This window comes from Erinaceus europaeus, chromosome 1 (genome assembly GCF_950295315.1).
Source record: "Erinaceus europaeus chromosome 1, mEriEur2.1, whole genome shotgun sequence".
Taxonomy (NCBI): domain Eukaryota; kingdom Metazoa; phylum Chordata; class Mammalia; order Eulipotyphla; family Erinaceidae; genus Erinaceus; species Erinaceus europaeus.
The window spans coordinates 32,207,499-32,216,790 of record NC_080162.1 but is presented as its reverse complement, the minus strand read 5'-3'; the positions used below and the strand labels follow the sequence as shown (position 1 = coordinate 32,216,790).

Sequence of the window (9,292 nt, the reverse complement as noted above, 5' to 3'; positions counted from 1 at the left end):
GGGGGTTGTCCTTGGGACCTCATGGTTGAGAATCCAGTGCTTTATCCACTGCACCCAAACCACTGAAATCTCATTTATTCAAAAAAGAGAAGAAAGAAAAGGAAAAGAAAGGAAAGGAAAGGAAAGGAAAGGAAAGAAAGTAAAAGAATGTGAGACCAGAGATAATGGTTCTGCAGAAGATTTCCATGCCTGAGTCATGAAAGTCAGAGTCAGAGTGAGGGGTTGTGATTGGTGCATCTGGTCGAGCACCAATGGTGGTAAAACCATGACTGCTGGGCATGTCTCCACTGCAAAGACTCATAGGCCCAGAATGTGAGGGGTGGAAATGAGAGCAGTCTTTTGACTGCCACCTGTATTGATCCATTTATTAACCTGAGGCTCCCTCTTCCTGCAACTTTATGTTCTAGTGGGACAGGGACAGTGTGCTTCTCTCAGATGAAGCAGATGACTTTGCTGAATCTACTGAGTTACTGCCAGCCACTCCAGCCTTCACACCAAGTCAACGCACAGAAGAGGGGCCAGGAGAGAGCCGGGGAAGTGCTGTGACATCTCTCCCCTGTGTGTCTCTCTGCATCTCTGTCTCTAAAATAAAAAGAATGAAATAATTGGCTTGGAGGAAGTGGAATCACACATGTGTGAGGCCCAAACACTGCTCTGTTGTTGTTTTGGTTTTTCAAGATAAAGCAAAAAATCATTGCAATACACAAGAGTCCTGTACTGGTTGGGGCTGCTATCAGTGAGGAGAGCAAGGGACATTTTGGAATGCAGTGAAGGTGGACCACAGTCCTCCCAAGTTCTCCCACTGTCTCCCTTAACTTTCCCTAGTCCTTCCTTAGTCCTCCCAAGTCCTTCTATTCATACATTCTCCCAATTCCTCTCATGTCATCCTAAAGTCCTTCCACATATTTCCAAACCCTCTCTAGTCCTTCTATGCTCTTAGATTCCCCCACAGTACTCTCTTATCCTCCTACACCTTCCCATCTCCTCCCAAGCCCTCACTTAGTCCCCCTGCCAAGCATTCCCATATCTTCCTGAGTACTACCAAGTCCCACAGTTAAAGTGAAAAACAACAAGAAAGCAACTCAGGCAAGACTGCTAATAACTGGGACTTGTTGGAAATGGGAATGAGGGTTGAATCAGGGCATCAACCAGTTGCCCAGCAGGGCAAGGAGACTTGGAGAAGAGGAAAGATTGGGGGCTGGGACAGGAGTCACAACAGCAGGACCGCACCAGGGTCGTGCAGGGCATCAGTGAAGGACAACTGTCTTCTCTGAATGTATGCTGTCAGGTCGTGTGTCACATGAGGTGGGAGCATGATTTTTGTTAGGAAATTATGACTCAAAGGCTGTTGACAAGCTGTGGTGGTGGGGGACTGCTAAGAGAGGGGTAGCAGTGGGTGGATTTGTGGCTTGGCTAAGCCATTTATTTATTTATGGAAAAGAGAGATCCAGAGCATTACTTGGGTACATGCAATGTCGGGGATTGAACTCATGATCCATGCTTGAGAGTTCAACACTTTATCCACTGTACCACCTCTTGGGTCACAACCTACTGTTTTCAGAATGCCCTCTGTGATGTGTTTCTGGTTAAGGGGATGCCAGAGCCATTTCTGCAACCTGGAGGCTAGAAAGAGGCACTGACCACTTGGTCTTTACATCTGCATGGTGGAAGTGAGGTTACTAGGTCCTCTAGTAGCTCACACAGTGCCTCACCCCTTCAGCATGCACTACCACTGAGCTCCTCCCCACCAAGGTTCCTGTCTCTTAAGTCCCTGCCATCAGAGCCCGGTTACTTCCCTACCATAAGGGACCAGCTGTGTCATCTGGCTTGCATGTACTTGTCTGCCCTCCTTGCTGCCCACCCAGGTCCCCGTGTGGGTATAGCCATAGCCACAATCTAGCTGCTGGCTATCCCTGACCTGACTGGTGCTATGGGCTGGGCTGGGTGATGAGATTGGCAGTCCCTTTGACTTTACCCTCTCTTGGAACTCCCGATCCTCAGACCTTCCTGATGAAATGACTTCTCATTCATTGGCAAACTGCCACCAAGATGACCAAGAGCTCAGGGGAAGGGCAGTGTGTGTGCAAGTGCCCGGGGACTCTGCAAGGGGACATATTGCCATATCTAGGCCATGTGCCCAGCTGGCTATTCGCCAGGGTTTTATTGCATATAGCAGGTACCTAGCATTGCTCTGTCTGTGGCTAAGTAGAATGGTGGCTGCATGGACAGGGATGGTGATGACCAAGGACAGGACTTCATGGAGCAAGTGGATGAGACCCAGGCCCCATATGGACCAAGGGTTTTGAATAGACAAAATCCCCTAACATTTGGGGAAACTGGCTGGTGTCTGAAGGATGCAAGTGCTAAGCTTTCAGTGTAAAATCCTGCAGAACTCTGGCTTCATTGGTCCAGTTTAAGGGTCCATGAGGGCTCTGTGGTTTCCCACAAAGACAGGCTTGGCCATGGACAGGAGGGGAAATTCCTGCAAACCTGCTGACTCCTTTGTGGGTTTTGTGGGTCATGCAACACTCTAGACATAAGCTTTTTTTTTTTAGGTTTTTTTAAAAAAAATTTATTTTCCCTTTTGTTGCCCTTGTTGTTTAACATTGCTGTGTTTATTGATGTCATTGTTGATGGATAGGACAGAGAGAAATGGAGAGAGAAGAGGAAGAAAGAGAGGGGGAGAGAAAGACAGACACCTGCAGACCTGCTTCACCTCTTGTGAAGCGACTCCCCTGCAGGTGGGACACCAGGGGCTCGAACCGGCATCCTTATGCTGGTCCTTGCGCTTTGTGCCACATGCGCTTAACCCGCTGCGCCACCGCCCAACTCCCGACATATGCTTCTTTTGGAGACATGGTCAGTAGCCTGGGGTTGATGGCTCCATATTGGGTCCCCTTGTGAGGGTCCTCTCTTGCTGTCCTTGCTCTCAGGGGCTCACCTCTAGCTTGCTGGATATTCAGTGGGAAACCCAATGGGCAAGGTGACATTGTCCATACATATTCTGTTAAGCCTGTCCTGATTGATGGTCTCTTGGCGTTTTTGCTCACAGGTTAAGCGAATTCTGACACAATGACCATAGATTAAGGTCAATTATGCATAACCAATGACAGTGGGAAGTTCAAGAGCAAGTCCATATCAGCATCTTTTTCTCCCAGTGTAGACACGCTTAGGTTTGGGAAAGTTCGTCAGGTCTGGAAGTCACCCTGCCTGTTCACCTCTCACGCCACCACCCTCCTCACCTGCCTACCTACAAACCTGCCTGGGCCAATAGTTCTGCTCAGCATGGTTTCCCATCCAGCCCTCTTGGAGCCCGGAACTTACTTCCTCCTCAGCACACAGTTGCCACACTCACAGTGACCTCAGATTTCCTGATCTGACAGTCAAAGCTGCAATTGTGGGGACCCCCACTCAAGGTCAGAGGCTGGCTACACCTGGAAAGTACCCAGAAACATGTTAAGGGAGGATATGGGACTTATTTTCATGTGGCTGAAACTGCCCCATACAGAAGGGTGTGTGGTCACCAGCCATGTCACGAACAGGGCTCATCAACTCAGGGAGGGGCTGCAGGCTAAGGGCACTTCATCTGGCCCTTCACCCTGCACCCTGCAAGAATTAAGGTGCCCAGGAGGTGAGGTCCCAAGTTCAAATTCCAGCATAACATGTCAGAGTGACAACTCTAGTTCTCATTCACTAATAAGAAATAAAGAACTGGGGGTGGGGTGGTGGCGGTGCACCTGGTTCAGTGCACGTTACAATGCACAAGGACCCAGGTTCGAGTCCCCAGTCCCCACCTGCAGGGGGAAAGCTTTGGTGAAGCAATGCTGTAGGTGTCTGTCCGTCTCTCTTCCTCTCTATCACCCTTTCCCTCTTGATTTCTGGCTGTCTCTATCCAATAAATAAAGATAATTAAAAAAAGAAATAAAGAACTGGGGGCCCAGCTGTGGTGCACCTGGTTAAATGCACATAGTATTAAGTGCAAGGACCTGTGTGATGATCTGGGTTTGAGTCCCCACACCCTACTTGCAAGGGGGGTGCTTCACAAAGTAGAGAAGCAGGTCTGCAAGTGTCCATCTTTCTCTCTCCCTATCTCCCCCTCCTCTCCCAATTTCTCTCTGTCCTATCCAATAAAAGAGGAAAAAAATGTCTGGCAGGAGCAGTGAATTCATAGTGCTGGCACCAAGCCCCAGCAATAACCCTGGAGGAAAAAAGAACTGACTGCATCTGTACCCTGTCCACCACTCCACATGGTAACCTGAGTGAGGATTCAGAGAGAAAGCCTTCTTAGATGTTTATTCTACTTCAAGTAACAAAACCTATGAAGTTTCATCTTTTAATGTACAGTGATATAATATTTTGCAATATAAAATACAATTTACAGAAATTTCTATCAAGTAAACCTAAAGAAACACACTTGATTTTTACATCTGTGTATTTAAATTAGAAAAATTTGCTTTACATGTAAAAAATCTTCACATCATATTAGATGTTGGAACTTGACACTACTTTAATGTAATTTAACCTATTGACAACACGGTTATAATAGCAATCATTCCAAATTGCTAAGTTCTCGATGTTTTACAACTCAAACATCTGTGATAGAAAGAATCTGTAGTGATATACAATGGAGTAATTGACCCAAAGAACACATGAAATCCTCTAATTTTCATCTGCAAAAGTTTATGAAAATATATAAAAATTATCAAAGTATATTTGTACAGTCAAATAAATTAGCAAGGTTTTCTATCTTTCACACTTCAGAAGTGCTTGGAAACTACATGACAAGCAGTGTACTGTATCTCACAGTGAAGCGCTTTCTACTTTGTAGTTCTCGAACAAATATCACTATTTTCCACCTGGGACTTTATACAAATATTGTTCTATTTTCCATGGCAAACATAGCAACTTATCACTGGAAAAGGGAAGAGGCTTGGAGCTGGTGCCTTCAGGAAAGGAAGAACTGCTCAGATGGTAAAATACAGCATTCTTGAATATTCAAATCAAAGAAACTCACTCGTTTTAAAGTACACTTACATGAAATTGATTCTCAATTTCTTTAGGCTAATAAAATTTAAACATTTTCCAATAAATTTGTGTAAAATCAAACTTTCTATTTGGACAGATGTTACTTTTAAATCATGTTTCTGAAAAGAATGTATAGGGCTTTATGAGCAAAACTAAGAAATGTATTTACTGGCTGAAATTTGCTATTCAGATTTACAACAAAGGAAAAATGCATTCATAGATACTGAGCTGTGAGTTTAATCTTGATCTCCTGCCAGATGCTCTTGGGAACTGGTCCAATCTGGAGAAACAGTTCTGGGGAACATGTAAGTCTAGAGAAATTAGTGGAGGTGTGGCTCTGGGATCACTGAAATTCCCTTAAAATTTACATGTTACTGAAAAAGATAACTTTATAATCTGAAAAAGCAATATGCTTTTGTAGATACTTCCCATTTTAGTAATTTTTAAATGGAAATATTAAGAGTTTCTAGGTGTTTTTTTTTTTTGTAAAAAGTATTAGAATCATAAAGATAGGAAATTTGTAAGAAACCATCATACACAAAATTACAGTAATTTCTTAAGTCCGGCATATTCTATTCAACAGTTCAGTTCATAACTTCAAAAACAATTTGTTCAACATTTTATGAACCTGGCTTTTTAAAAGGGCTGTGGGAAAGCTAGCTCTGGCCATCGGCCCGAGGGGTGTCCACCTTGGGCTCCCGGGTATTCTCCTTGCTTTTGCTGCGGTCCTTGCGGTCTCGGCCCCGATCTCGATCCCGGGCTTTGTCCCGATCTCTGTCTCTGCTGCGGGACCTGTCTCGGTCCCGCCTTCGGTCCCGATCCCTGTCTCTGTCTCGGTTCCGGCTGCGCTCCCAGTCTCTCTCCTTATCCCTGCCAGTGCTCCGCTCTCGGCCCTTGTCCCATTCCCGGTCCTTCTCCCGGTAGCGGTCCCACTCCCGGCCCCTGTCCCAGTCCCTCTCTCTGCTCCAGTTCCGGCCGCGCTCCCGGTCCCGGTCCCAAGGTTTGCCATGCTCCCTCTCGCGCCTGCCGCGGTCCTCAAAGGCTCGACCCTGCCGGGTGTCAGGTGGTGGCACCTCAGGGTCTTCGGCTGCCTTTTCTTTGGGGCCCGCCTCAAATCGCTCTCTTGGGCGTCCCTCAAATGTTTGGTTTCTATAGTCATGACCTTTACCCTCATGGAAATCTGATGAAGCCCACTGTGTATCCATTTCAGGGCTCGGGCCAGGGCCGCCTGCAGGCAGAGAGGGTGGGCCCCCCTCATCCCACCTGTCCTTCCGGTGCTGTGGGGGGTGACTGGGGAGATCCAGCAGGGGCCTGGGTCCCGGCTTCCCTGTAGATGCCTGGCCCTGGAAGTGGAACCTTGGAGGTCCCTGTTCATTTTTGTCAGGAAAAGGTGCAGACCCCCTGGGTCCACCAAACTGAAGAGGTGCTGGCGCCCTCTGATTGGCAAACCGTGGTGGGGAGTTGACCCTTTGCTCCTCAAACTGCTGAGGCTGCATTCCTCGGGGTCCAGGCATGAAATTTGGTGCCTGACCTCTGGGTCCTTCAAACTGATTGGGATGGGGACCCCGGGCAGTTTCAAACTGACCCGGATGTGGCCCACGAGGGCCCACATAATGGCCAGGAGGCGGGCCCCTCTGACCTCCAAACTGAGAGGGAGGAGGGCCTCCCCTGGGCCCTTTGAACTGGGACAGCAGGGGCCTTCTCTGGCCTCCGTACTGAAAAGGTGTTGTACCCCTGTTCCCCATAAATGGGGCCTGATCTGGTCCTTCAAATTGGGCAGGTGGTCCTGTCATCTCATTATATGGGGCGTCCTGGAATTCTCGCTTCTCCCCATGAGAATCCTTACGTTCTTCGAACTGGGGTGGTGTGGCTCCTCTGGGTCCACCCAGGTAAGACGGTGAGGGACCCCTATTATCCCCATAAGGAGGTGGCCCCTGTTGTCCTGAGAACAAGGAGGGAATGGGTCCCTTTTGGGCTCCAAATCTGGCTGGTGGAGGCCCTCTTGGCCCATCATTGCTAAGAATAGCATTCTCTTCTGGAAATGGCGGGGCTGGCCCCCTGGGTCCTGGGAAACTGGGGCCATGAAGCCCTGACATCCCAAAAGTGCGTGGTACAGGTTCCCGCATGCCCTGAAATTGAGGTGGAGGCCCCGTTTTGTGTCCAGGTGTGGGGAACATAGTGGGCCCCTCCCCTGGTCTGGACTGTGGATCTCTGTTGCCTTCCATTTCAGTGACTAAATTGTCACCTTTTTCTGCAAACTGAACATTTCTTGGATCCTCATATGGAGCTGAGCCAAGAGCCATTTCCTGAGATGTAAACACTGGGCCTGAGAAGGGTTCCCTTCCTGGGGGAGGATGGAAATTCTGCCCATCTCCCTGCAAAGGAAAGTGGGGTTGGAAAGCGGGGCAGGGGGGTGTGGGCAGCAGTACCTTGCGGGCAGGCCTGGCTACACAGTCTCCACCGGTGGCCAGGGGAAAAGCCCCATCTCCAGGTGGCTGAGCAGGGCTCTCTGTGTGCCCGCCCTGTGGGGTGGGCAACAGAGCTTCTTCCCCTGGAATCCATGGCTGAGGGCCTGTCTCCTCTTTCTGGGATGATAGCTCTGGAGCAGCAACTCCCTCAGCTGCTTCTCTCAGGGCTGCTGGCTTTAAGTTGACCTCCCCCTCGTTAATCTCAACAGCCAATCGCCGGGCTTGCCGGGGGTCCCTACTTGGCCTGGAGTCGCAGCCTGGGGCTGCTGCCTGCCCAGAAGCTGGGGGTATGGCTGATTTGCCTGCAGCCTGCTGCTCCTGTGGAAACAGCTCGGCTTTGGGCAGCACTGACTTGGGAGGTGGCGACATCAGAGCATCTGACACGGAGAAGTGGGCCATAGAAACCCCAACAGCAGCTCTTTGCTGCCTCAGAGCTTCTTCTTGCTCTTCAACTTGCCTCTTCTGTTCCTCAATCTGCTTGTTGAGCTCCTCTATCATTTTCTGTTGCTCAACTAGAGAGGGATTAGCAAGGCCAGCAGAATATTCAGTGGGTTGCTCTGAAGAGACACCCTTCACATCAGCACACATTCTGTTGGGCAAGTCATCGATGGTGACTTTGGCTTCTTCTAAAATTGTCTCATCCTCTGGGTCATAAGCCACTTCCTCCCGTTCAGTGCTCTCTGCAGACTTGTTGGTGTCCTGGTGCTTCTCTGGCTCAATTAGCTGAGCACTGAAGACCCTGTCAGGTCCGTATTCCTCCTCAGGGTCATAGGGCCTGTCATCCTCTTCCTCCTCCACCACCACTTTCTCTTTGGAGAGTTGACCAAACTGCTGGACAATTGGGTCAAGTAAGGGTGCTGCTGGCAGCACATCACCCTTGGTTTTGCAGTCTTGGGTGGAGGTGGGGGTGGAGGTGGAAGTGGAGTTGGAGGCTGATTCCACAGGCTCCTTGGCAGCAGGGTCAAAGGCTTTCTTCTTCCCAAAAAGGGTCTGCAGAATGTGCTCCAAGGGTGAGGCTGTTTTTGGAGCAGAGGTGTTAACAGCTGATACAGTTGTGGCTGCCACTGTTGTGGTTGATGGTGTGACAGTGTTAGTGCCACCTGGCTTGAAGGAAGACATTATTTTCAACACAGATGTTGACGCTGGTGCCACAGGTGGTTCTGGGAGAGGGGGTGGTGGAGGTGGAGAGTCTGGGGGTGTAGTGCTGCCAGCAATGTCACCAGAAGAAGGCTGGTACTTGGGGGGCTTCTTCTCTGATTGTGGGGCCTGTGGCAGCTTAGGATATACAGAAGTTTCCATTTCTTCTGGTGCTTGAATGCGGGGCCGTTTTTCCTCTATCTTCTCTTCATTTGAAGGACGTTTCATTTTTTGACAGATCACTAAACCAAGAATTATGTTTGGACGTGGTGATTCAAGACCTAAAAAACAAAATGTATGCCATACTTTAGAATCTAAATTCATCTGTCCTTTAGAAGTACTTTATTAAAGCAGTAGTAAGAAATGTTTTTAAAGGCAGAAAAAAATGTGACAAAATAAAGTGAAATATTTGAAGAACTACTTGCAGACTGTGACAGTGTGAAGATGCCATCCTCAACATGGGCATGTGAGGGTGTCCATCAACCTCAAGTCACAAGCCAGAGCTAAGGAACCACTCACTGCATGAGAAATCTATCCCCACTTGTCAGACTTTGTCAAATTAAAACTAAATGTAGTATAGCATGATGCTAAGGGTGGCAGCATAGTAAGGAGGCGGGGAAGGTATTATAGACTTCAATATGGCTGAGGACACTTCTGGGTGC

At 48.6% G+C, this 9,292-nt stretch overlaps 1 protein-coding gene across 6 annotated transcripts in view; it reads right to left on the bottom strand.

The window, feature by feature from the left end:
* Positions 1-4,279: 4,279 nt before the first annotated feature.
* DIDO1 (death inducer-obliterator 1) overlaps positions 4,280-9,292 on the bottom strand; it is a 78,447-nt gene continuing 73,434 nt past the window's right edge. For all 6 annotated transcript variants that reach the window (XM_016186943.2, XM_060176964.1, XM_060177034.1 and 3 more), the window contains one exon: positions 4,280-8,911. In XM_016186943.2, coding sequence (XP_016042429.2) covers positions 5,682-8,911 — 3,230 coding nt within the window. In that variant the 3' untranslated portion in view covers positions 4,280-5,681. The remainder of the gene's footprint in view (positions 8,912-9,292) is intronic.